The 27,916-nt window shown below is 44.1% G+C and overlaps 2 protein-coding genes across 7 annotated transcripts; one reads left to right on the forward strand and one right to left on the reverse strand.

Moving 5' to 3' along the window:
- Nucleotides 1-8,346: 8,346 nt before the first annotated feature.
- On the reverse strand, nucleotides 8,347-16,280 carry LOC106601605 (ATP-dependent RNA helicase DDX42). Of its 2 annotated transcripts, none has more exons than XM_014193941.2 (18): nucleotides 16,262-16,280; nucleotides 15,036-15,275; nucleotides 14,780-14,927; nucleotides 14,567-14,628; nucleotides 14,036-14,072; nucleotides 13,266-13,418; nucleotides 13,039-13,143; nucleotides 12,760-12,879; nucleotides 12,481-12,657; nucleotides 12,260-12,388; nucleotides 12,042-12,141; nucleotides 11,878-11,925; nucleotides 11,687-11,784; nucleotides 11,276-11,552; nucleotides 10,864-11,090; nucleotides 10,651-10,761; nucleotides 10,430-10,528; nucleotides 8,347-10,308 (listed from the first exon to the last, which is right to left on the reverse strand). In XM_014193941.2, exons 2-18 carry the CDS (start codon nucleotides 15,266-15,268, stop codon nucleotides 9,640-9,642), a joined length of 2,793 nt encoding a protein of 930 aa, XP_014049416.1. In that variant the 5' UTR covers nucleotides 15,269-15,275; nucleotides 16,262-16,280; the 3' UTR covers nucleotides 8,347-9,639. The 2 variants fall into 2 exon arrangements, with proteins under 2 accessions (XP_014049416.1, XP_014049415.1); XM_014193940.2 differs by lacking the exon at nucleotides 16,262-16,280 and adding an exon at nucleotides 15,704-15,819.
- Nucleotides 15,849-27,884, forward strand: LOC106601607 (STE20-related kinase adapter protein alpha). 5 transcript variants are annotated; one of them, XM_045715375.1, is made up of 13 exons: nucleotides 15,849-15,957; nucleotides 16,284-16,364; nucleotides 16,548-16,605; nucleotides 24,150-24,252; nucleotides 24,378-24,499; nucleotides 25,381-25,489; nucleotides 25,673-25,796; nucleotides 25,870-26,041; nucleotides 26,125-26,229; nucleotides 26,363-26,613; nucleotides 26,702-26,744; nucleotides 26,866-27,042; nucleotides 27,296-27,884. In XM_045715375.1, exons 4-12 carry the CDS (start codon nucleotides 24,201-24,203, stop codon nucleotides 27,019-27,021), a joined length of 1,134 nt encoding a protein of 377 aa, XP_045571331.1. In that variant the 5' UTR covers nucleotides 15,849-15,957; nucleotides 16,284-16,364; nucleotides 16,548-16,605; nucleotides 24,150-24,200; the 3' UTR covers nucleotides 27,022-27,042; nucleotides 27,296-27,884. The 5 variants fall into 5 exon arrangements, 4 of the variants coding, with proteins under 4 accessions (XP_045571331.1, XP_045571333.1, XP_045571332.1 ...); XM_045715376.1 differs by having other exon boundaries at nucleotides 15,863-15,905; nucleotides 15,943-15,957; nucleotides 26,866-27,884; XR_006769228.1 differs by lacking the exon at nucleotides 26,702-26,744.
- Nucleotides 27,885-27,916: the final 32 nt, after the last annotated feature.

The following is a 27,916-nucleotide window of genomic DNA, read 5'->3' on the forward strand; positions in this document are numbered from 1 at the left end:
GTAATAAAAAAAACTAAAGAGTTAAGTGTGAAATGGCTGTGTCTTTTGCTGCTGATGTCTTCATTAACTGTTAGGTCCATGTAAGTGCATTTTGTGTGGAGTCAAGGGTGACCAGTTATTGAAAACAGATGTTGAGAGGCCTTCATCACACTAGAAGTAGAAGGGTGTGTGGGTCTAAGTGGGGGATGGTGTATAGGCTATTCTGTACTGAGAGAAAAGGGTTGGGGTTGTTACTCTTGAGACTGGAAAACACCTACCATCTAGTGGGGGGTTATTGTGATTGCATTATGGTTGTTGGTGGTGGTGTGGGATAATTTACCATGTTTTATACCAGAGCCCAGTGGCCTGTACACACATTATTTCAGTATCAGACATACTGTACGCTCTAACTAACTGTTTTTGAGGCGACTCAAGTCTGAAGACCCTGCAGGTCTATGGCAATGCCTGCAATAGTATTGCACGTAACATATTGATGTTGGCTCGATGAGTATCAGATAGATTGTGTGTAAGGCTTCAGATCAGAGGTGTTGTGTGTGGCTGCATTAATAAAGAGTAACTGGTATGATGAAAATAAAAACTGGTACTTTACGCATAAGGTCTTTGTAAACAAACACATGAATGTCACTTTGTAAAAGCAGCCCGTGTCCACCACCTTTTCCTGTCATCCATCCAGCTAGTTTTTCACCCTGTATTTGAATACTGAGTATTGACATTAGTGCACCATTGACTATGAATCCTGCTAACCTTCAGAAAGCACGGCAGTGGGGTGTTTAGTTACTTCAGTGAGGAGTCTGTCACCAAGGTTTTTGCTGGAGCCATCCAGTGCCGTGAATGACTCACTACATAATCTGGTAGAATTTGCAATCAAGAGCAGCCACGGCTCTTACCTCTGATGTCTCCCTGCACCACACTGATGAGTACACCAGAAAATCTTTGGCCAACCTCTCAATCTCACGGAGCTGAACAAAAGAGCTGAAAGGACAAGAGTGACGTTTAGGTTCATAGGATGGGGTTGTCTTTTCTAAATGCAAAATAAAAGGATGGGTGGGAGGTAACGCCATGGGTAGCTCTGCAAAGCTTATCGACATGGGCTCTAAATTAAATCCACTTGAATAAAAAGGGTTTAGATGCTACAATGCTATTCGATTAGCAAATGAGTAAAGTGCAAAAGTATGCACAGCAATAGGTTAAATCAGGGGTTCTCAAACTTTTTGGGGCCATGGACCCCTTATATTAGCAAATTCATCAGGGATCCCCCACAATCTGAACACAACTCTAGTGAGATAACAATAGCATACAAGGAGTTTCACTATGACTTCGGCCAGTGAATGGCCAGACAACGCAAGTCTCAGGCCCATGGAAGGAAGATTTGAAAGGCCCATCTCTTGGCATCGGAGAGAACATTTAGCGGTTTAAGCTAATTTCCTGAAATTCTACAGATTGTCATGTGGCAAAGAGATTTTGTTGTTGCAGTTTTAAAGCTAATATCCTGCAAGAGAGAAAACTTAGCAGTTTAAAAGCTAAAATTATGGTAAATTCATATAAAAAAATAAATAAAAAAATGGGAGGGGGAATACAAGTATTGAGTTGACATTTTTTTTATAATTGGTGGAGAACTGTAAATACCAATATTCCCGTGAGCCTCCCAGGCCCATGTTGCCCAGGGTTAAGAACATATATTGTAAATTAATAATATTACATTGTATTACACCCTACATTTATTCCGTGGATCCCTTGGCCAAAATTAGTTTAATCGGTTAGTAATATTCATTAAAAAATAAAGTACATTTTTGATATACACTGAACAAAAAATATAAACACAACATGCAACAATTTCAAAGATTTTACTGAGTTACAGTTCATATAAGGATATCAGTTAATAGAAATACATTAATTTGGCCCTAATCTATGGATCTCACATAGCTGGAAATCCATAGATTGTCCGCAGTTTATGCCTGCCCATACCATAACCACACCACCACTATGGGGCACTCTATTCACAACGCTGACATGAGCAAACCGCTCGCCCACACAAACCAAACACACTGTCTAGCATCTGCCCGGTACAGTTAAAACCGTGATTCATCCTTGAAGAGCACACTTCTTTGACGAAAAGATCATGATCATTAGACTCCTCTGTAAATCTGCGTATTTCTCCAAAGCTCAGTTGTCCTGAGTCTGCACAACACTGCCAGGACATATGATCAAGAGAGACACTCAAGTTTTTTAATACTATATCTCTTGACACATTGATGAAAATAGTCTTGGCCTCTAAACATTCAAGCTGCATACTGGACCCTATTCCAACTAAACTACTGAAAGAGCTGCTTCCTGTGCTTGGCCCTCCTATGTTGAAAAAAAAAAAATGGCTCCCTATCCACCGGATATGTACCAAACTCACTAAAAGTGGCCGTAATAAAGCCTCTTGAAAAAGACAAACCTTGACCCAGAAAAAAAAAAAAAAAACTATTGGCCTTATTGAATCTCCCATTCCTCTCAAATTTTAGAAAAAGCTGTTGCACAGCAACTCACTGCCTTCCTGAAGACAATATATATGAAACACTTCAGTCTGGTTTTAGACCCCATCATAGCACTGAGACTGCACTCGTAAAGGTGGTAAATTACCTTTTAATGGCGTCAGACCAAGGCTCTGCATCTGTCCTCGTGCTCCTAGACCTTAGTGCTGCTTTTGATACCGTCGATCACCACATTCTTTTGGAGAGATTGGAAACCCAAATTGGTCTACACGGACAAGTTCTGGCCTGGTTTAGATCTTATCTGTCGGAAAGATATCAGTTTCTCTCTGTGGATGGTTTGTCCTCTGACAAATCAAGTGTAAATTTTGGTGTTCCTCAAGGTTCCATTTTAGGTCCACTATTATTTTATCTCTTGGTGATGTCATTTGGAAACAATGTTAACTTTCACTGCTTTGCGGACGACACACAGCCGTACATTTCGATGAAACATGATAAAGCCCAAAAATTACCCACCCTGGAAGCCTGCGTTTCAGACATAAGAAAGTGGACGGCAACAAATGTTTTACTTTTAAACTCGGACAAAACAGAGATGCTAGTTCTCGGTCCCAAGAAACAGATCTTCTGTTGGATCTGACAATTAATCTTGACGGTTGTATAGTCAGCTCAAATAAAACTGAAGAACCTCGGCGTTACTCTGGACCCCGATCTCTTTTGACAAACATATCAAGAATATTTCAAGGACAGCTTTTTTCCATCTTCGATACATTGCAAAAATCAGAAACTTTGTCCAAAAATTATGCTGAAAAATGAATCCATGCTTTTGTAGTAGTCTAATATAGAATTGACAATGCTCTACTTTCCGGCTACCCAGATAAAGCACTAAATAAACTTCAGTTAGTGCTAAACACTGCTGCTAGAATCTGGACTAGAACCAAAAAATGTGATCATATTACTCCAGTGCTAGCCTCTTCAAGGTTTTACTGCTAACCTACAAAGCATTACATGGGCTTGGTCCTACCTACCTTTACGATTTGGTCCTGCTGTACATACCTACACGTACGCTACGGTCACAAGACGCAGGCCTCCTTACTGTCCCTAGAATTTATAAGCAAACAGCTGGAGGCAGGGCTCTTTTCCTATAGAGCTCCAATTTTATGGAATGGTCTGCCTATCCTTGTCAGAGACGCAGACTCGGTCTCGACCTTTAAGTCTTTATTGAAGACTCATCTCTTCAGTAGGTCCTATGATTGAGTGTAGTCTGGCCCAGGGGTGTGAAGGTGAACAGAAAGGCATTGGAGCGACGAACCACCCTTGCCGTCTCTGCCTGGCCGGTTCCCATCTCTCCAATGGGATTCTCTGCCTCTAACCCTATTACGGCGGCTGCATCACTGGCTTACTGGTGCTCTTCCATTCCATCACTTGAGTGGGTTGAGTCATTGACGTGATCTTCCTGTCCGGGTTGGCGCCCCCCTCGGGTTCGTGCCGTGGGGAAGATCTTTGTGGGCTATACTCGGCCTTGTCTCAGGATGGTAAGTTGGTGGTTGAAGATATCCCTCTAGTGGTGTGGGGGCTGTGCTTTGGCAAAGTGGGTGGGGTTATATCCTGCCTGTTTGGCCTTGTCCGGGGGTATCGTCGGACAGGGCCAAGGTGTCTCCCGACCCCTACCGTCTCAGCCTCCAGTATTTATGCTGCAATAGTTTGTGTCGGGGGGCTAAGGTCAGTCTGTTATATCTGGAGTATTTCTCCTATCTCATCCGGTGTCCTGTGTGAATTTAAGTATGCTCCTTCTAATTCTTTCTCTCTTCTCGTTTGAGAGAACTTGGCAATACGACCAACCAGCCTTACAACCGCAGACCACGTGTATGACATTATGTGGGTGAGCAGTTTGCTGATGTCAACGTTGAGAAGAGTACCCCATGGTGGCGGTGCGGTTGTGGTTTGGGCAGGCATAACGAACACAATTGCATTTTATTGATGGCAATTTGAATGACAATCCTTAGGCCCATTGTTGTGCCATTCATCCGCTGCCATCACCTCATGTTTCAGCATGATAATACACGGCCCCATGTTGCAAGGATCTGTACACAATTCCTGGAAGCTTAAAATGTCCCAGTTCTTCCAGGGCCTGCATACTCACAAGACATGTTGCCCACTGCGCATGTTTGGGATGCTCTGGATCAACCTGTATACTTTGGACAGTATCAATACACAGCAGTCACTGCAAAGAAACAGGTGTCCTTCCCAATCAGTTGCCTGAGAGGAAGGAAACAGCTCAGAGATTTCACCATGAGGCCAACGGTGACTATAAAACAGTTACAGAGTATAATGGGTGTGATAGAAGAAACTATAGATGGATCAACAACATTGTAGTTTCTACACAATACTAACCTTAATTGACAGTGAAGAGAAGGAAGCCTGTAGATAATAAAACAATATTCCAAAACATGCATCCTGTTTGCAACAAGGCACTAAAGTAATACAGCAAAAAAAAGTGGCAAACTAATTTGCCATGAATACAAAGTGTTATGTTTGAGGAAAATCCAATACTTTACCAAGTACCACTCCATATGTTCAAGCATACTGGTGGCTGCATCATCTTATGGGTATGCTTGTAATCTTGAGGATCGGAACCTTTTTTCAATTTTTACCTAAAATGACATACCCAAATCTAACTGCCTGTAGCACAGGACCTGAAGCAAGGATATGCATATTCTTGATACCATTTGAAAGGAAACACTTTGAAGTTTGTGGAAATGTTAAATTAATGTAGGAGATTATAACCCATTAGATCTGGGTTGAAAGATAATACCATCATCTTTCAACCATCGTCTTTGAAATGCAAGAGAAAAACCATAATGTATTATTCCAGCCCAGGCGCAATTTAGATTTTGGACACTAGATGGCAGCAGTATATGTTCAAAGTTTTAGACTGATCCAATTAACTATTGTATTTCTGTTCAAAATGTTGTATCAAGACTGCTCAAATGTGCCTAATTTGTTTTTTAATACATTTTCAAGTTCAGAACTGTGCACTCTCCTCAAACAATAGTATGGTATTATTTCACTGTAATAGCTACTGTAAATTGGACAGTGCAGTTAGATTAACAATAATTTAAGCTTTCTGCCAATAACAGATATGTCTACATCCTGGGAAATTCTCGTGTTACTTACAACCTCATGCTAATCACATTAGCCTACGTTAGCTCAACTGTTCCGCAGGTGGGACACCAATCCTTTATAACTGAGCTAAGCACAGGCAAAATCCTAGAGGAAAATCTGGTTCAGTCTGCGTTCCACAAGATCCTGGGAGATAAATTCACCTTTCAGCAGGACAACAACCTAAAAACAAGGCCAAATCTACACTGGAGTTGCTTACCAATAAGACAGTGACTGTTCCAGAGTGGCCGAGTTAAAGTTTTTACTTAAATCTACTTGAAAATCTATGGCAAGACCTGAAAACCAATTTGACAGAGCTTGAAGAAATTTTAAGAGAATATAGGTAAATGTTGCACAATCCAGGTGTAGAAAGCTCTTAGAGACTTACTCAGAAAGACTCAGCTGTAGTCGGTGCCAAAGGTGCTTCTATAAAATATTGACTCAGGGGTGTCAACAACTTACGCAAATGAAATTTCTATATTTCATTTTCAATACATTTGCCAAAATAAATGTAAAATATTTTGTTCACTGTCATCATGAGGTATTATCCTCAACAACAAAAAATCCTCACCTATTTTGAATAACAAAATGTGGAATAGGTCAAGGGGTATGAATACTTTCTGAATGTACTGTAGGCTGCGACTAGCTGGAGGAGGAGCGCTCTGGGGGGTTTGGTACATTGACCACTGGAAGGAGAGCACCTTGGTGGGGTGTAGCTGGTAGCCTGCGGCGGGGAGGTAGCAGGTAGCCTGCGGGTAGCCGATTGGCAGGTCATTTAGTAGACCATATGGTACGGCGCTTGGTAGGCCTCCTGGTAGGTCTTCAAGAAAACAGGCTTGGTCTTTATGGCTTCATTTATGGGTAAGTGTTCCATGCTGGTTCGGTTTGAAAGGGGCTAGTTATTGCAGGTGGGGATATTTAAAGAGGTAGTCCCGCCTCTTTCAGGTGCACGTGATTTGGTTGATTACATTGACTGAGGTGTGTGGCGACCAATAGGTAGCAGACTCCCCTCCAGGTAGGAGGGGTTTTGTACACTAAGGCTGCGTTTAAACAGGGAGCCCAATTATGATATTTTTAACCAATCACCAATCAAATATTTTCACATCAGATCTTTTTCATTGCTGATCTGATTGGTCAAAAGACCAATTAGTGAGAGAAAAAAATCTGAATGGAGCTGCCTGTGTAAATTCACCCTGTGCCTTTAACAAGTGTACATGGGCACATAGGGAGAATCTCAGTCGCATACTCCTCGAGTCCTCCCTCCTCAAAACCCATTGGATGAGAAAGCAAAGGGTCCCTCCTCTCTGACCTCTTCTAATGGGTTTTGGGAAGGAGATGAAAACAGAGGTGTCACAGTCTGTCCTTTTGAATCAGAGTCTTTACCTGCCAAAGTCATGTTACGATATATCAGTTATCCTGTTAGAGCTTTCGTGCCGATTCCACTGCAGTGTTTCAGGTGCCACATTTATGGTCATGTCACACCAGTGTGTAGGAGGGAGATTCCAAGATGTGGGAAGTGTGCAAGAGGGCATGGGACAGAGGATTGTGTAGATTCTGTGGAAAAAGTTGTGTGTGCAACTGTAGGGGTGCCCATGTTGCTAGGGATTGGAAGTGTCCGGTGCGAGAGAGGCGGGTTGAGGTGGCATATGCTGAGGCTGTGAAGAAAGTAGAGGAGGATGGGTCAAGGGTGAGGGATCCTGGCAGGATCCCTGTGAGTAGTAGATCTGTGCCAGCCAAGAGGGATAGGCCAACGAGTGATATATACTTCCGTAACAAAAAAATAGATGTTCTGGTGGCAGCTGCAGAGAAGTATTTGGTTGTATGAGATTTGACTTCAGAAGAGTTACAGTGTGTGTTGAGTGGTGGTGTCCCGTCCTCTCAGGCCGTTGGCATGGTGTAGGAGCAGATAGGGTCAAAGTAGTGGAATGGGCTAGTGGGTTTTTAATGAGTGTATGGTTTGTTGAAGGGTGTTTTTATTTTATTTAGTATTTTCTATCACAAAGTATAATGGATTTATACTATAGTCCAGTTGGGGACTGTAATGCAACATATTGGATGCCAACTGCCGTTAAACCCCACCGAAGAGGGGACGCGAGGAGTATGCAATTAAGATACTTCCTTACACAGGCACACACTTACTCTGTCGATCAGGCTGGACATGGCTGGCGTTGGACCTCACTTGATACTCTGAAAAAGGATACCAAAAGAATATATAAATAGGTGACAAAATACAGACCAGTCTTTGGTAAAGTAAAGGCAGTCAACTCACCAAAGCCCATATCAAACATGGGATCTGCCTCACAAACACCAGTAACCAGCAGAGTGTGTTAATCTAAACAGGAGGCCTGTCCTACTCCAGTTCAGCTGTAAGCAAGTGGGTCGGATCTGCTAGCTAAAACACCAGGAATATCACTCTCTTCCGGGTGGTGGCATTCTTTCTCACGTGGTCAATCAGAAGAACATGGCCTTTTCTCAATTGCATACTCCTCACACCCTCCCGCTTCCTCAAAACCCATTGGAAGAGAAGATCAGAGGGGAGGGACCTCTGGATTTCTCATCCAATGGGTTTTGAGGAGGTGGCAAGGAGAGCGGATACAAGGAGATTGCAATTGAGATTCTCCATATGTGTGAGGAAAGAGATGCACCCAGAGTTGTGGCTGGCTCTGGATACCTTCTAAAAAGGTACCCTACAAACCACCCAAAAAGACACAACTAAAAACCACATGATTTTATTAACAAAAATTAGACCATTGTTTTTTCACATGTATCTGCTCAGTCTTAACCCTATTGTCTATGGAAGTTACATGTACACTGAGGAGCAAAAATGCATCAAGGGTTAGATGCAAAAAGGAATTGCCAATTATATCCTCACAATGACAGCTGTTCATGTCACATCTTGTGTGCAAATTACAGATATATATATAACAGAGAACCTCATGGGTATTTTCCTGCCTAAGACTAGTCATTTTCAAGACAGAAGCCGATTCCAAAATGGAAGCTTTTGAAACAGAATGTTATGGAGTTTGAGAGTTCAGTTTTTCACTAGCATATAACCACTTCTACAATATCAGGTGTCCAAACGTAGTGAGTGGTGACAAATGTGGGACCAAGTGGATTTATGTTTATTACAGTTCAGAACGGCTGTGTCAGATGTAGCTAAGTTTAGAATGCACACTTATAGAACTGCCATTGACAAATTACAAACAGAAAAGGAAACTATAGACAAACAAAATAAACTGCCAAAACCATTTTTTTTATAAAAAATACTTGACATCCTCCTGTGAATGAACTCAAGCATAGCCTCACACAAAAATGAACAAATACATTTTACATACACTCCACTTTCAAAAGCATAAAAAACACCTAAGTGACAGAGGCACTTTACTAAGAAGTGAATACAAGATGCAAAGTTCACAAACACAGACGGATTCACAGGAAGTAGTACACTTATAAAAAGGAGATCTGTCATTAACGTGGGTTGATAATACACACTCACATTTAGTCCCTTAGGGCTGTAATGGGTTACTCAGGGCTAAGAGTTTAACTAGAACGACAGGGGTTGTCCAGTGAGAAAGGACGTAAGAATACAACAGACATCTCAATCACAGGTGTTTTCTGTGGCGTCAGGACTGCATAACAGCTCCACTGCTCCCTTCTATTGACCAGAAAGATTGATCATCCCACTTATGGTGAGGTTAAAACTTTCTGGATGGTATATTTACAGTAGATTTTTTTCTCCATGCACAGTAGATTGGAACTCTATCCAAAATCTCAACACTTCTTCAGACAAGCTGACAATCAGGAGCCATGTTACTGAATCCCCAACCAATGCAGGATAGCATATCTTTCCCCTTGCATTTAGACCGCGCAGTAGGGTCGGTTCACACATTAACCCTTGAAATTCTGTGCATGTTTCAGCTGAAATGACCAGCTGTGCATCTACAGACTAGGCATGCTCATCTAAGAACAGTTGGTTGGTTGCTTTTCAGGTGATGTGTTTTGTGCTTTAGTTGTCCCACCTACTCTTTTTGCGTTTTGGTGGATCTGGGACTGCAAAGCCGTCTTCCTCTCGGTCTCCCCTCCCCTCAGCTCTGTCCCCCCTTCCTTCACTCCCTGCCCTGTCTCCACTCTCCCTGTCACCTCTACAATCGTCTCGCTCCCTGTCCCTTCTACTTCCGTCTCCATTACGACTATCGCCATGGCGCCCGCTGCTGCCATGGCGATCCTTGTCCCCGTATCTGTCGCGGTCTGCGTGGCGGTCCCGCTCACCATAGCGGTCCCGCTCCCCCCCGCCACTGTGCCGCTCGCTCCTGTCTCTCCTGTCACGATAGTGGCCATCTCCATGGCGACTCCTGTCATCACCATGTCTGTCACGGGGCCCTTCCCTGGGTGAGGGTGGGGTGGCATACCCCTGAGGAGCAGTGGCCTGGCTGTCTGAGACAGAGCTCAGGGAGCCGGCGCTGGTGAAGCCTGCCATCTTGGTGCCCATGCCGAGGGCTGCTGGAGGGGCCATGGCTAAGGAGGGGGGCCCACGGGGCCGGTCTGGGCCCTCAGGGGCCCCGGTGGGGACAGAGCTCAGACTTCCAGCACTGGTCCAGCCTGAAGAGCTACTGGACTTAGTGGTGAGTTTAGGAACCATGCCGGACGCTGCCACAAAGTGGTTCTTATACTGAGACTGGGGAAAAATAGACGCATACAACGATTAAAGAGGGACTTCTAGACGTACAGAAATAATTAATGAGAAAAAGGGATAATTTAAAGCTAACAGAATAGAGAGTGAGTGACAGTTTAGTTACCTGGAAGGCTGACTTCATTGCTGACATGCGGTCTCCCATGGCTCCGGTAGGCTTGCTGTAGCCCTCATAGTTACCCATGGCAGCACCACCACTACGCTCCTGGAGAAACAACTAACTGTCAACAATCACCAAGAGTTACACTATTAGGCCACTGATCTACCAAAAAGATAAAACACTACAAATAACACAATTTATGTTACAAATAGACATGGCCAACTCACAGAACTTTCAGCTCCCAATCCTGGTCTCTCTCTGTAGCCCAGACCACCTCCTCCAATGTTTAGCTTCTTCCCTTTGCCGCCCTTGAAGCGTGATTTCCTGAACCAGGGATTCTGAGAGGAATACATCAAAGCAGGTCAGCAAAGACGTCATATAAAATGAACCTTTCCATAGCCGTCCTCAACGGTCAGTCAGGGACATGTAGAATGTCTTACCTGCATTGCCAAGTCCATCAGTTCCTTAGAGACGCTTTGATTGGCTCCCTCCAGGTTACGCACAAGGTCTCCTGCAAATGATGTGTCTTTACTGGTGAGAAGGGTGTAGGCAACACCCTTTTCTCCAGCACGACCTGTTCGGCCAATTCGGTGTGTGTGTGTGTCGATGTCCCGAGCCACGTCATAGTTCACTACTGTACGTATTGAAGGGATATCCAGACCACGGGCTAGGGAGGAAATGACAAAGAAGAAGTGAATGATAGAATGACAAGTATGTAGGCGCTCTGGAATTCAGGCAAAAACAATCAAATCATTGTCAGTGTCTGTGTAATCATACACAGATCTCTGATGATTGGAATGTTGTGCCACATTCATTCCCCACCCCCTCGTCTGCAGCCCACCCCCACCTCACCTGCCACGTCGGTGGCCACCAGCACGGGCAGACTCTTCTTCTTGAAGTCAGCGATGACCTTGTTCCTCTCACTCTGGTCCATGTCTCCGTGCAGCAGGCCCAGGCTGTGGCCCTCCTGGGTCAGGTTGGTGGCCAGCTCTTCACAGTTGGCCTTCTTGGTGACGAAGATAAGTACAGAGCCAGAGGAGGTGAACTCCACCAGGCGGCGGGTCAGCCAGCCCCACTTCTCCACCCCACTGGGCATGATCTCCACTATCTGGGTCACATCCTCATTGGCCTGGGGAGGAAGGATGGAGGTTTGAAGAGCTTTAGATGACTAAACTCTAGAAAATGTTCTGCTGCCAGCTGTAGAACTTTAAATAAATTATAGAAGTTGCAATCAGATGGTGTGAGAAGAGCCACGGGTCTTACCTCCCCGATGTCTCCCTGCACCACACGGATGGGGTCCACCAGGATATCTCTAGCCAGCCTCTCAATCTTCTTACGGAAGGTGGCGCTGAACAGAAGAGCTGTGAGGACAGGAGTAAAGTTAAGGTTCATAGGATGAGGTTGTCTTATCTAAAGCCTCTAACAAGTGTACATGCACACATACACACACTTACTCTGTCGATCAGGTCGGACATGGCTGGCAATGGATCTCACTTGATACTCTGAAAAAAGTTTCCAAAAGTATATAATATAAATAGGCGTCAAACCAATTTCAGTGAACAATCTTCTGGGCCTAGTGGTCATTGGGAACAAAATCAAAAAGGGAAAGCCAACTTACCAAAGCCCATATCAAACATTCTATCTGCCTCATCAAACACCAGGTATGTCACTCTCTGCAGAGAGGTGGCCTTCTTTTTCACATGGTCAATCAGACGACCCTGTGTGAACAACAACATACACAACCCAATAAGTGAAATGACCGCAGGGGATTCTTTTCCTCCAATACATAAAGACTAAACACAGTCTACCACAGTGATTGTCAACTAGAGCTCTTACCGGGGTGCACACAACTATCTCTGCCCCCTCCTGAAGAGCCTTGGCCTGCTCCCACATGCTGCCTCCTCCATACACCGCCACCGAGCGCAGGGAGTAGGCTTTCCCAAAACGCTTACACTCCGCGTGGATCTAGGGAGCACAACCATCATTTTCAGGGGCCAAATCAACTTTTTGTCATGGAAATGTTTTGTTCCTGACCCATCTCTCCCTGGCTGTCTTACCTGCTGACAGAGCTCCCTGGTGGGGCACACGATGACTGCGATGGGCCCCTCTCCAGTCTCCAGTTCCTTCTGGTCCATGATGTGAACTAGCATGGGCCAGATGAAGGCTGCAGTCTTGCCACTACCAGTTTTCGCAATGCCAATCATGTCACGTCCACTCAGGGCAATGGGAACTCCCTACAGGACAGATGAGGAAGAAAATACAGGTGAGGCCTATTTGCTACTAAAGCAATATGAAAGTACCAAAAAAAAGACCTAGGAAACAAACTGCTTAGGTACCTGGCACTGAATAGGTGTTGGCTGAGTGTACTCCGACTTGCGGATTATGTGCATCAGCTGCTCGTCAAACCCAAAGTGGGCGAAGCTGGTGGAGAGTTTAGGAGGGGCGGCACCAGATACCTGCCAAAGTCAATGAAGCAAAATAAATAGACAAGAGGCTTTCGGTTAAAGAGACAATGGGATCATACAACAGTTGTCTGTAAGTGGTATGTTGGCTAGGATTGTGTGGTTGGGTTTAGATGTGGTTGTATGTGTGCGTTTCCTTCTCCGGACACTTACCCGCAGGTTGAGTTTGTGTCTCAGCTCAAACACCTCTGTGCCTGTCAGGCTGAGAAGCTCCTCATGCTCGTTGTAGAAGTTCCTCTCAAAAGGTGGGTAGTCAATCTATAAGGGGATGACATAAATGTAGGACCTCAGACACTAAAATAAAATAAAAACTCAAATTGACAAGATAACATATGACTTCTTGCCTCTTGGCTCAGATAGGTGCAGTATGCAGCTGTTACCTCAGAGTGGTCCATCGGGGGCAGGGGCATGATGATCTTCTTAGTGGTGGGGGCAATGGGATTCCCATCACTGTCATAGTCTATGTTCTCATCCTCATCCTCTGCGGTCAGCCCAGCTGTGGGATTCTCTGCCATGTAGCGGAAGTAGGCTTCCTGCACAGAGCACAGCCGCATGAGTCAACCAGAGTCAGCTTAAACGCCTAATGTAGCACACATTCATGCAGGCACTCTTACCACTCTCATAACCGGGGGATATACATTCAAATACAGTCAATGGCAAAATGCTCTGATGATCGCCCATATCAATGTCGGAGTCTAAGCCAGTTTATGTTTTAACACTCAGTTTAAACCAGTCTTCGCGTTATTCGGGCTGAAATTGATCACAGTGTCAGATTTTATAACCCCCCCTTCACAAAGTAGTAAGAACAGCAACAGTTAATAGTAAACCTTCATTACAGTATGGCATATTTGAAAAGAGATGATAAACTATTAATCAACATGCTTAGTTTAGGCATGGGTATATTTAAAAAATATATAGAATTGACACCACAAGTATGCATGTAGATATCCAAGAAGTATAGGGCGAAGGATTCAACCTGCAATTGGGTTTGTTAGCATAGTGTGAGAGAGCGAGAGAGTAAAAGAGAGAAAAAAAGAGTGAGAGATGTGGTAGGTGGTGAGACTTGGCCATAGATGGGTCGGGAGGGGAGGTTGGGGTCTGGAGGCTCTCTGATCAGTAGTAAATTAGGAACGTTGGATGGATCACTTACTTGTTCATCTTCCTCTTCAATGTCATCACGTATACCCCTGTAAAAACAAGCGGAGAAAAAAAACTTCCCTGCGACTCGTTTGTTCACCCATGATTCCCCACAACCTGTCTAATGTCACGCTTATCCCCTCCCTACAAAGTCGCCATGCAAGGCAGGCTTGATTAGTTACCTACAGTATGGACCAACTGGGGAAATTTAAGGTAATTGAATGGCAAGACAGATTATTTCAAATGAGACATATCTTTGCTCCACAGTGGTGAATGATTGCAGTTGAAGTGGGAACTTTATATCTACAGTATCTTAATAACACGCTAGAGTTTTGGGATGAGAATATATTAATAATTTTGACACTTGACTAATTACCATGGAAATATGTGCAAATCAATACACAGGTGCATGGGAAGAATGTACTACACCTGCCTGCCTGGTGGCCTTGAATAGGGCCTTTGCTAATAATATTTGTACTTATATTATTGACAAGGTCATTTTGAAGGCCCTAAGCTTAAGGGGTAGAAATTGAAGGGATCTTACTTTTCAACCTTCTTTTCCTTCTCTTTTTCCTCCAGTTTCTTCATGTCTTTAGCTGCTTGGTCCTAAAGCAGACAAGAGGGTGAACAATATACCCCTCTGCAATATTTCCCAAAAGCTCTGTGACAATAGCCCCAGATTTTAAACAGACGAACTATGGAGAAAATGTGTATATTCCTACATGATCCAGGTCTAAGAGGGGAATCCTTGACTCACCTCCACTTGGGCCATGAAGGCATCCAGAGGATCATCCTCACTGTCTGAGCCCCCTCCAGACTGGAATTGTTGCCGTGTGGGGGAGTTCTCAGCTGGGATATATGGCAAATCTGTGATGCTTGACTCCTCTTCATCATCTTCAAAATACCTGGGAATGGGTTAGGAAAGTTATCACCAGTCAAATGTCATTGAAATCAATCTAATACATCCTGCATAACTGGTTGATCATACACCCTAAAGGAAAGTCTATACTCACGCATTCTCTTCATCAAAATTTGCTCTTTTTGTTCCTATCTTGTAGAATGCAGGGAGTTGCTGGTTCTTGCCATAACCTCCAGCTGTCCCTGCGCCTCCGAAGGACGTGTGGGATTTCTGAGGCACGCGCAGTTCTTCTTTCTTTCCTCCTCCTCCTCCACCACCACCACCAAGGGAAAATCCTCCAAAACCGAACCCTCGCTTACCACTTGGGCCACCCTTGCTCCAGTTCATAGCTGTCCTACAGAAGCAAGGGGAAAAGAAAGAACATCAAATTTGGTATTTGACTGTTGTACACTGCTGTTGCATTCCAGTCCATTCATCGCAGGCCTTGTGTCACCCACAAACGTCTGCTAAATGCTAATCATCTCGTAAATCACTGTCTGGGGGATGTCAAAGATTATCTGTGGCTTCTGGCAAATGTAGATATAAAATATTGCATTAATCTGTGTCTAGCTAATGTTTGGATCTCATTAATTGGCTACATTAAACTAGCTAACGTTAGCATGTTACGCTTCTCTAGGGCCGCAGCAGCACGACGAGTGGGTGTGTGACAAAAGATTGACTGAGCAAATATGGCTTGTCAAAGGATATTTGCAAAAGCAGTTAAATCTAGTGTACGTTATACACTATAAACTAACCTCATGGATTCATGTACTGTTTATTTACCTGTTTTCACCACCAAGAAAGATCTGTTTACCACTGCCAAATCTCTCTGCGCGACTCGAAAGTGTTTTGCGTCATTACCGTGTGTAGACGTAGTTTACGCGCGACGGATTGTGTCTCACAACAACGAACCAATCAACGCAAACATGTGACATTAGTTACCGCCCCTTTTCGATAATAGTTGTTTGTTGAAAATGGTAGCTAACAAACTCGCTCCACCAGATATTAGCGAGCTATTCCTTCAAGTTAACATACAGGTAAGTTACTAGCTATCGTGGTTTATATAGCTACCTAGCTAATTTGTGTTGTTTAATGTAATGAAAAAGGTAGCGTAAGCTAGCCACGCTAACGTTATTATTATTTTATACATAGCTATATGTTACTGTAGCTAGCTAACGTTAGCTAGTAGTCCTGCTAATACAATGTTTTTGGGCCTATCTATTATACTATTTGTGAAATAGTTTTCACATTAACATTACAATTTAAATTATTCTATAGGCAATATGTAGGTTATAGTTAGCTACATGTCTTGTTCATAGCGAAGTAACGTTAACGTGTTACCTTTCCTCTGTTACTGTGTTAGTATTTATTTCGGAGGGATTTTTTTCCGGATGGGGTTTCAGCGGTTCTAGCTGCCACAATCGACAGATCCATGTCTTTTCTGGTGAGTAAACTCTTTTAGCGCTCCCCTGCCGGTTGGCGTTAGAACTCAGTCTAGAAAATGTATCAAATACTTGTGCTGAATCCTTACCGGTCAGTGCCACAGCAATGATCAGTTATTGGAGAAGTGATTGACCTGTGGTATCTGCCCTATCTGTCTCTTTCTTTCTCCCTCTCTCAATCCCAGCGCTGGGTCTCAGAGAAATTGAGTGTGGAGAGCCTGAGGGATTTTGAGTTTTTTGGAGGTAAGGTCAAAGGTTATGCTGAAAAGGCTTCCCCAATCAACTGCTGCTTACACACAATACCTATCAGCTATGAAGATGCCCAACCCTCATACAGAACCTGCTAGTTATATCCTAAGAGCAGCTTTGCTTTCAAAACAAGATATTGCATTGCGCAGTTTTTAAAAGGCAACACACTCTAACAAACAATTGGTATAATACAATTTAAACCTACGGAATCCAATCAGCATTGGTTCTTTGGCAATATGTGGCTGGATACCTCTGTCTCCCACATAGATTCAGGACACATAAGAGCTACTGCTTGCTTAAATGTTCTACAGGTGTCAAATGTCTCACTGTACCTTACATGTGTGCCATGAAGAGAGTTTGTTCCAGTGTGATGTCTCCTTGTCTGGCAGACTTGATCAATGCAGTAAATGTGCAGCCTCAGAATACTGCATGTCAGATTAATATTCTGTTGCGCCGTCGGTCTTTGTAGTATATACGAAGTTGACATGATACCTTGGTCAAATATTTATTATGGAAATCATATTTTAAGGGTAACAAGTGTGGTGGGGATGAGGCAGGTTCAAAGAGATGTTTCTACAGTATGTGGGTCTTATTAGACACTAACATGAGGACAGGAAAGCACTGTCAATTTATCAGTGGTTGAAGAATCGGTTTACATAGAGAGGAACTGAATAGCTGGGGGGGTGGCTTCACTATCAAGCTTAGCATTATCTTCATATTTCTGTGCGATCAGCTCACATTGCATAATTGTTCTGTGTTCGTTCATACGCTTGATTTCAAGTTTGGTTTTGGCTGTTTCCTGTTCCCATGGCAATGCATAATCACTCGATCCTGCTTGACTGATTCCTCACTGATTTAACAGATGCATCAGAGTTATCTAATTAGCCTAAACTGAATCCTCCTTGTTATGGGAGCCAGCTAGCAGCATTGATCTGACTCCTACAACAAACACCACATGCTATACTTTACACTTACAGTGTACCTAATGGTTCCTGAGCTGCTCTAAACACAGATCCTTCTCTTGTGTTTGTTTGTCATTGATGTGGTTTCTCTACCACAGAGCAAGCTCAGGGAAGCTCTCACAGGAAAGTAAGTGCGGTACTCCAGTCACGGCTCTCGATCGTTCCATCTGCCTGTGTGTGAGGGTGGAGCCAACGTGAATGAATTCACAAGCCCTGTGTGCTTTTGTGCATGGGCATCTGATTCACAATGCTGTCTGTATGTGCTTTATATTTTGAGGCCCATCCTACTTCACCCACCAGGGTTTCCTATTGGGGGAGTTGGGAGATTGATGGAGCTTACAGTAGTGACGTCCTCTTGATGAGACATTGTTGCTCTCTCCTCTAACCCAACCGAGGTTGTCAAGTCTGATGGAAAAAAATATGTGATCAGTATAAGTGGATAGATGGATCAGCCCATTAATACTACTTGTTACCTGATGGCTCCATCGGTTGCTCCAGAGTTCAAAACAGTCCTTCCTGATTCATAAAGTTGACCACAGTTTGTGTCTTTTAGAGTGGGCAATGACGGGTCATCTGTAACTACCAGGCTTAATTGACCTGTACTTGTCTTTTACGGCTGTCACGGAAAACGGCTGTTTGGTCTCAGCTGACAGATGATCTCCCTGTAAAGCCGGCCTTAATGGGCCCTTAGGAACCTCAGTGTGGTCTTAACATGGTGTTACTATTTGATTTATGGTTTCTGTTGTTCTTCACTGAAAGTCCTCACAAATTTTGACCAAGCCTGTTTCATGTTTGTGAAGTAGTTTAAGTCTGAAGTGTGGACACTTTGTCTGTTGCCTGTGTTCACTGTAGTTCTCACTTACTAGAAAGCAGAGGTTATGAGCAACTGGTTATTTGCTCATGTCTAATGTGTCACTGTTGTGGAAATCTCTGGATCCACCAATGGTTGTGAACTGGAGTTGAATGGAATGGATCGAGTTCCATGTGTTCCATTTTTGGCAATGCATGGCAACCCCGTCTGAGTGATTTAACGTGAAGGGCATCTACCTCGCAATGCTGGCTGGAAATTGGTAGAGAAATGGTTATTATGCTGTTACTGCATATATTTTTTTATTAATAACCTAATACAGTTGAAGTCAGAAGTTTGCATACACCTTAACCAAATACATTTAAACTCAGTTTTTAACAATTCCTGAAATTTGAATCCTAGTAACAATTCCCTGTCTTAGGTCAGTTAGGATGACCACTTTTTTTTAAAGAATGTGACATGTCAGAATAATAGAAAGAATGATTTATTTCTTTCATCACATTCCCAGTGGGTCAGAAGTTTACATACACTCAATTAGTAAATTGTTTAACTTGGGTCAAACGTTTCGGGTAGCCTTCCACAAGTTGGGTGAATTCTGGCCCATTCCTCCTGACAGAGCTGGTGTAACTGTGTCATGTTTGTAGGCCTCCTTGCTTGCACACGTTTTTTTTTGTTCTGCCCACAAATTTTCTATTGGATGAGGTCAGGGCTTTGTAATGGCCACTCCAATACCTTGACTTTGTTGTCCTTAAGCCATTTTGCCACAGCTTTGGAAGTATGCTTGGGGTCATTGTCCATTTGGAAGACCCTTTTGCGACCAAGCTTTAACTTCCTGACTGATGTCTTGAGATGTTGCTTCAATATATCCACATTTTCTTTCCTCATGATGCCATCTATTTTGTGAAGTGCACCAGTCCCTCCTGCAGCAAAGCACCCCCACAACATGATGCTGCCACCCCTGTGCTTCACAGTTGGGATGGTGGTGTTCGGCTTGCAAGCCTCCCCATTTTCAAACATAATGATTATTATATATATATATTTTTTTAAATTTTATTTCACCTTTATTTAACCAGGTAGGCAAGTTGAGAACAATTTCTCATTTACAATTGCGACCTGGCCAAGATAAAGCAAAGCAGTTCGACAACATACAACAACACAGAGTTACACATGGAGTAAAACCACATACAATCAATGATGCAGTAGAAAAAAATAAGACTATATACAATGCGAGCAAATGATGTGAGATAAGGGAGGTAAAGGCAAAAAAGGCCATGGTGGCAAAGTAAATAAAGTATAGCAAGTAAAACAAAAAGTTTAAATATAAATAATATGGTGCAAAGGAGCTAAATAAATACAGTAGGGGAAGAGGTAGTAGTTTGGGCTAAATTATAGATGGGCTATGTGCAGTGATCTGGGAGCTGCTCTGATAGCTGGTGTTTAAAGCTAGTGAGGGAGATAAGTGTTTCCAGTTTCAGAGATTTTTGTAGTTCGTTCCAGTCATTGGCAGCAGAGAACTGGAAGGAGAGACGACCAAAGGAGTTGGCTTTAGGGGTGACCAGAGAGATATACCTGCTGGAGCGCGTGCTACAGGTGGGTGCTGCTATGGTGACCAGTGAGCGGAGATAAGGGGGGACTTTACCTAGCAGGGTCTTGTAGATGACCTGGAGCCAATGTGTTTGGCGACGATTATGAAGCGAAGGCCAGCCAACGAGAGCGTACAGGTCGCAGTGGTGGGTAGTATATGGGGCTTTGGTGACAAAACGGATGTCACTGTGATAGACTGCATCCAGCTTGTTGAGTAGGGTATTGGAGGCTATTTTGTAAATGACATCGCCGAAGTCGAGGATTGGTAGGATGGGCAGTTTTACGAGGGTATGTTTGGCAGCATGAGTGAAGGATGCTTTGTTGCGAAATAGGAAGCCAATTCTAGATTTCACTTTGGATTGGAGATGATTGATGTGAGTCTGGAAGGAGAGTTTACAGTCTAACCAGACACCTAGGTATTTGTAGTTGTCCACAAATTCTAAGTCAGAACCGTCCAGAGAAGTGATGCTGGACAGGCGGGCAGGTGCAGGCAGCGATCGGTTGAAGAGCATGCATTTAGTTTTAGTTGTGTTTAGGAGCAGTTGGAGACCACGGAAGGAGAGTTGAATGGCATTGAAGCTCGTCTGGAGGGTTGTTAACACAGTGTCCAAAGAAGGGCCAGAAGTATACAGAATGGTGTCGTCTGCGTAGAGGTGGATCAGAGACTCACCAGCAGCAAGAGCGACATCATTGATGTATACAGAGAAGAGTCGGGCCAAGAATTGAACCCTGTGGTACCCCCATAGAGACTGCCAGAGGTCCGGACAGCAGGCCCTCCGATTTGACACACTGAACTCTGTCAGAGAAGTAGTTGGTGAACCAGGCGACGCAATCGTTTGAGAAACCAAGGCTACTGAGTCTGCCGATGAGGATGTGGTGATTAACAGAGTCAAAAGCTTTGGCCAGGTCAATGAATACGGCAGCACAGTATTGTTTCTTATCGATGGCGGTTACGATGTCGTTTAGGACCTTGAGCGTGGCTGAGGTGCACCCATGACCAGCTCTGAAACCAGATTGCATAGCGGAGAAGGTGCGGTGGGATTCGAAATGGTCGGTAATCTGTTTGTTGACTTGGCTTTCAAAGACCTTAGAAAGGCAGGGTAGGATGGATATAGGTTTGTAGCAATTTGGGTCAAGAGTGTCACCTCCTTTGAAGAGGGGGATGACAGCAGCTGCTTTCCAATCTATGGGAATCTCAGACGACACGAAAGAGAGGTTGAACAGGCTAGTAATAGGGGTTGCAATAATTTCGGCAGATAATTTTAGAAAGAAAGGGTCCAGATTGTCAAGCCCAGCTGATTTGTAGGGGTCCAGATTTTGCAGCTCTTTCAGAACATCAGCTGAATGGATTTGGGAGAAGGAGAAATGGGGGAGGCTTGGGCGAGTAGCTGTGGGGGGGTGCAGTGCTGTTGAATGCAGTAGGGGTAGTTAGGTGGAAAGCATGGCCAGCTGTAGAAAAATGCTTATTGAAATTCTCAATTATAGTGGGCTTATCGGTGGTGACAGAGTTTCCTATCCTCAGTGCAGTGGGCAGTTGGGAGGAGGTGTTCTTATTCTCCATGGACTTTACAATGTCCCAGAACTTTTTAGAGTTTGAGTTGCAGGAAGCAAATTTCTGTTTGAAAAATTTAGCCTTAGCGTTTCTAACTGCCTGTGTGTATTGGTTTCTAACTTCCCTGAAAAGTTGCATATCGCGGGGGTAGTTCGATGCTAATGCAGAACGCCACAGGATATTTTTGTGTTGGTTCTCCCCAGACCTGACTGCCCTTAACCAAGGGCTATATCTGTTCCTGGTTCTACATTTCTTTGAAAGGGGCATGCTTATTTAAGATGGTGAGGAAGGCATTTAAAAAAAATAACCAGGCATCCTCTACTGACGGGATGAGGTCAATATCCTTCCAGGATACCAGGGCCAGGTCGATTAGAAAGGCTTGCTCGTTGAAATGTTTCAGGGAGCGTTTGACAGTGATGAGTGGAGGTCGTTTGACCGCTGACCCATTACGGGTGCAGGCAATGAGGCAGTGATCGCTGAGATCTTGGTTGAAAACAGCAGAGGTGTATTTAGAGGGCAGGTTGGTTAGGATGATATCTATGAGGGTGCCAGTGTTTGCGGCTTTGGGGTTGTACCTGGTGGGTTCATTAATAATTTGTGTGAGATTGAGGGCATCAAGCTTGGATTGTAGGATGGCTGGGGTGTTAAGCATGTCCCAGTTTAGGTCACCTAGTAGCACGAGCTCTGAAGATGGATGGGGGGCAATCAGTTCACATATGGTGTCCAGAGCACAGCTAGGGGCCGGGGGGGTCTATAGCAGGCGGCGACGGTGAGAGACTTGTTTTTGGAGAGGTGGATTTTTTTTAAAGTAGAAGTTCAAATTGTTTGGGTACAGACCTGGATAGCAGGACAGAACTCTCCAGGCAATCTCTGCAGTAGATTGCAACACCGCCCCCTTTGGTCGTTCTCTTGTCTGAAAATGATGGTCATTATGGCCAAACAGTTTCTCCAAAAAGTACGATCTTTGTCCCCATGTGCAGTTGCAAACCGTAGTCTGGCTTTTTTAGGGCGGTTTTGGAGCACTGGCTTCTTCCTTGCTGAGCGGCCTTTCAGGTTATGTCGATATAGGACTCGTTTTACTGTGGATATAGATACTTTTGTACCCGTTTCCTCCAGCATCTTCAGAAAGTCCTTTGCTGTTGTTCTGGGATTGACTTGCACTTTTCGCACCAAAGTATGTTCATCTCTAGGAGACAGAACGCGTCTCCTTCCTGAGCGATATGACGGCTGCGTGGTCCCATTGTGTTTATACTTGCGTACTATTGTTTGTACATATGAACGTGGTACATTCAGGCGTTTGGAAATTGCTCCCAAGGATTAACCAGACTTGTGGAGGTCTACAATAGTTTTTCTGAGGTCTTGGCTGATTTCTTTTGATTTCCCCATGATGTCAAGCAAAGAGGCACTGAGTTTGAAGGTAGGCCTTGAAATACATCTACAGGTACACCTCCAATTGACTCAGGCTAATTGACATCATTTATCAGAAGCTTCTAAAGCTATGACACCCTTTTCTGGAATTTTCCAAGCTGTTTAAAGGCACAGTCAACTTAATGCATGTAAACTTCTGACCCACTGGAATGATTAGTGATTAAGTGAAATAATCTGTCTGTAAACAATTGTTGGAAAACTGGCTTGTGTCATGCACAAAGTAGATGTCATAACCAACTTGCCAAAACTATAGTTTGTTAACAAGAAATTTGTGGGGTGGTTGAAAAACAAGTTTTAATGACGGCAACCTAAGTATATGTAAACTTCCGACTTCAACTGTATGTTTAGGACAACACCCCATATCAGGGCTCTACAGTGGTACCATTTTGGTCGCATATGCATAGAAATATTTTACTGTTACCTGGAATTTTAATTTGGGAGCACCAGTGCCCGTTGGGGGGGGGAGACTATTTTGTAATTGTTGGCAATTCTTGTCATTAATACCTCAGATATTTTTCATTGTGTCCCTACATTTCTATGTGTTCCTACATTTTAATTTAGGAGCATGTGCTCCTTGTAATTTTTTGCATACATTTTTTTTCCCAGTCAAACATTTTGACAGTGAAAATAGTTTTATTTCTGAGCATTTTTTAAGACTGTTATTGGATCCCTATTTTGTCGTTTGAGATGATACACAAGATGCTCACGTCTCCGCCCAACAATGGGAGTCATTGTTCCAAAGGCGGCAATGCAGGAAATTAGCTTAAATCCAAAATAAGCCCATAGAAACGCATTGGGCTTATTTTGGACACATTTTGGCGATAGTGCAACCTCTTGCTTCGCCTCTTCCTTTCTGAACACACACATTATTTTGGGGTACCCACTCTGCATGTATCTTACCATGAGTGTTTAATATTTCAAGCACTATGGTGTGATGAGGTTTAGAGAAGGCATGATTGATAAATTATGTAGCTTCTTGCTTATAATTTGCCACCAACAGAATTCAAACCTGAAGTTAGATGTACTGCTTGTACACACTCCATTCTGTGTTCTGACTGTATATGATTTAGCATCAACCATCACGTCTAACCAAGCCTTTGCAGGCCACTTTCACAATGCCACTAGTAACGCCCAACACTAAGGGCCAATATATGCTATCATTTCCAATGCTAACTCCTTCCCTGCTGCCGCCTCTCCCACCCAGGCCCATGAAGACAGCCACGAGAGCCTGACCTCACTCCCACGGCGGGACACCATGGGAAGCTTCCTCCCTGACAGCAGCGCCTATGAGCTCCTAACCATCATAGGTCAGTCAGTCTCAGGCTTCCAACCCCAGTGACTTGGCTGCCAAGGCCTTTGTGTGTTTGTTGTTGAATACATTGTTTGTGCGCCTGTCTCGAGTCTAATTTGGTGTGTTTTTTTGCTGTGCTAGGTCGAGGCCTGGAGGACTTGATGACCGTCAACCTTGCCAGATACAGACCCACAGGGGAACACGTAGCAATCCGTCGGATTGACCTGGAGTCCTGCACCAATGAAATGGTCAACTACCTGCAGGTCTGGACCTGTCACCATCCATCTATCATTCTACCATCCATCTGTCACATTTCCCTTTGCCAGGCAGACAGACATTAGTCAAATCATCCTTGTCTTTAAATCACTCATTCAGTCCTCCCCTCTGAATGCATTCATGATAAGGGAATTATATGCTTAAAGGTAATGATTAAATAATTCCACCCTGAAACCTAACTATTAGTGATTATTAGTTTATGTAGCATGTATAATGAATGATTAAAGTACTAAATGTAAGTCCAATAAGGTTTGGTAGTGACAGGTGAGGGATAGAAATGTGTGTGTCTAAGAAAATACAGAGAACAATTCAACTGTGTTTTTACCCGACCTGGCTAGAACTCTGAGAAACTTATGATAGGACAGGGAGTCATTTTCAATGTTCCTCTAATCTCGGGGGAATGGAACGGACAGCGCTGGGTAGTGATAAACAGTGGTGAGAACTCTGGGGAGGGATACAACCCACCTACTGTTCGTGTGTAAGTATGTGCGTAGGATATCTGCTGTTTGTGTGGATGTATGTGCGTAAGTAAGGAGTGAACTATAAAATGGATGTCTTTGTATTATGGACTTCAGAATATTCTCTGAATAAACTGTATGAACCTTTTGCAGAAACTGAGTCTTTGACTAATTATTATTATTAACCCAGTGTCTTACAAACCTTGGGGATTGGTCAAAGCTTATTGATTGTTAGTTATTATCATTGGGATACAAAATTCTCGTGACAATTCATCCCTTGCTTTATGACATCACCTGTTATGTAATCCAACCTCCCATGTCTGTCTAAGTTGTATCTATTACATAACTCAATGTAATCTCCCTTTCTGTCCATTAAACCTAACCCAGTCTAATCTCTGTCTCTCTCTCAGGCTGAGCTCCATGTATCTAAGCTGTTCCACCACTCCAGCATCCTGCCCTACAGGAGCATCTTCATAGCAGAGAATGAGCTGTGGGTCATCTCTCCCTTCATGGCCTATGGTGAGGATTCAGACAGGAGAGCACTGACTGTAACACTACACCACTCTGGTCCTAGTCAAAAGCTAAATGTAGACCGGACTACTCTAGTTACCATTCCCACACAAAGGTAATTTGTCTCCAACTAACCCTACTATTCAGTCCTCTGCTTTCTCAATGACTAATGTAGTGTCTAACATGTCCTAGGGTCGGCCAGAGACCTGATCAGCAGCCACTTCACTGATGGGATGAATGAGCTGGCCATCGCCTACATCCTATTGGGCATGCTCAAAGCCCTGGACTACATCCACCACATGGGCTATGTACACCGGTAAGTACAAAGTACACACAGGCCCAGGACTTTTCATGCAGGATTGTGACATGGCGTCTAATTGTGTGTTTAGGAGCGTGAAGGCCAGCCACGTGTTGATCTCGGTAGACGGTCAGGTGTGTATGTCTGGTCTGCGGAGCATCATCAGTCTGATCCGTCACGGCCAGCGGGCGAGAGTGGTCCATGACTTCCCCCAGTATAGCATCAAGGTGCTGCCCTGGCTCAGCCCAGAGGTGCTGCAGCAGGTAACTCCATACAATACCTTGCTTTTAAACTATAATACCTTGGTTTGTTTCTATCGGTCAACCCTGGTGTGTGTGCATGTCAGAATCTGCAGGGATACGACTTCCGGTCAGACATCTACAGTCTTGGCATCACAGCCTGTGAGCTAGCCAATGGACATGTGCCCTTCAAAGACATGCCAGCCACACAGGTGACTAGTGGCCTGATCAACACCTCACCTTATCTTGATTCTGAAAGATCTATATTCTGCTCCTCACTTGACTGGCCTCTCTCTCCATTCCTCTTCCTCCCCTCTGTCCTATTCGTGGTCCTCTGTCTTTTAGATGTTGCTGGAGAAGCTGAATGGGACAGTCCCCTGTCTGTTGGACACCACCACCATCCCCCCAGAGGAGCTGACCATGAAGCCCTCCCGCTCTGGGGCTGACTCTGGGATCTGTGAGGGCCCCAGCACCGGAGGGGCCCACCACTCTAACGGAGAGCCCTCCTCCTCGGGGAGCCACCCCTACAGTCGTACCTTCTCTGCCCACTTCCATGCTTTTGTGGAGCTGTGTCTACAGAGGGACCCAGAGAAGAGGTGAACCACACCAAGCTAGGCTGCTGGTCCTCACATTGATTGTCTTATGAATTTTAGCTCATTTTAATTGTTTATTTCCCCCCCTCAGACCCTCAGCCAGTGCTCTCATTGGTCATTCCTTCTTCAAACAGGTCAGTAGGATCTAGTTCCTCCCCCCTCAACATCAATGTACAACATTTAAGTCATAATGGCTTCATTCAGTCACATTTGATTATTAGAATTCCAATGAGACTTCTTTCCATTCTTCCCAAGATCAAGCGTCGGCCATCGGAGGCTCTGCCTGAGCTGTTCCGGCCCGTAACGCCCATCACGGGCTTTGAGAGTACCCAGCCTCAGGACGCTGCCTCTGGACTGGCCAGCCTGGAGTCTGGCCTCAGCCACATGGATGTGGATGACTGGGACTTCTGACCACAGAGGAACAGGAGAGAGGTGTGTGTGTGTGTGTGTGTGTGTGTGTAGTAACCAAGAGGTTAACAGGAGATGCTCTGAGAAGACACGCTTTGTTCTAATTAAATGGTCCATGTAAATAATTCAAACTAAGCAGTTTCTCCTCCCTTTGACTGGGTTTAAAAGCCAGCTGCCATCTCACCTCCTTGCTATCGCTCTAGTCTATTAGATGCATGAGCAGACAGACCCTTGGACTGACTGACACCCAATTCCTCTCACGCACGCATCTCTCCAGATTCTACTAAAGCTCTGGACCCATCGAAGAACCGTATGGGGGAGTATGTCCAGTCAGCTCTTTCACTTGCCAATGGAGATGTTCCATTACAGCTAGAGCAGAGAGACTCTACCTCTTATTTGATCTGAGCTGTACTTGACCCTATCTAGAGCCATCTGTTGACATTACCAAGACCAGGAACTGACTTACTGACCGCATTACCAAGGGTTGACCCAATCAGCCACCTAGCCAGCACAACAGATGGAAGATTCCAGAAGTTTGTCCAAGGCTATCACGAACCAGACAGTGTTTGTATTTCCTCACAGCTGAGAAAAGGCTCTCATACTGAACCATCAGTTTTACAGGAGGGAAGAAAAATCTCTTTCTTCCTGAAACCCTCAACTGAAGATGGCAAAGCAAGTTAACACTAGACTGTGCCAACTGAGGTCCATGTATTTGATTAACCTTCCTGTTATTGGCCATTTATGTCCTGCAAAAAAGTGAATGTTACAATGGTGCTTGTTTCAGATAGTTTGTCTGGGTTTCACGAAGGGAAAGTGTTGGGAGTGTCAACTATTTTACTTGATGATAATAAATACCTTTCACCTCAGCTCTCACTGTCATTGTAAGTAATCACTCAAA

Source organism: Salmo salar, chromosome ssa03 (genome assembly GCF_905237065.1).
Source record: "Salmo salar chromosome ssa03, Ssal_v3.1, whole genome shotgun sequence".
Classification (NCBI taxonomy): Eukaryota; Metazoa; Chordata; class Actinopteri; order Salmoniformes; family Salmonidae; genus Salmo; species Salmo salar.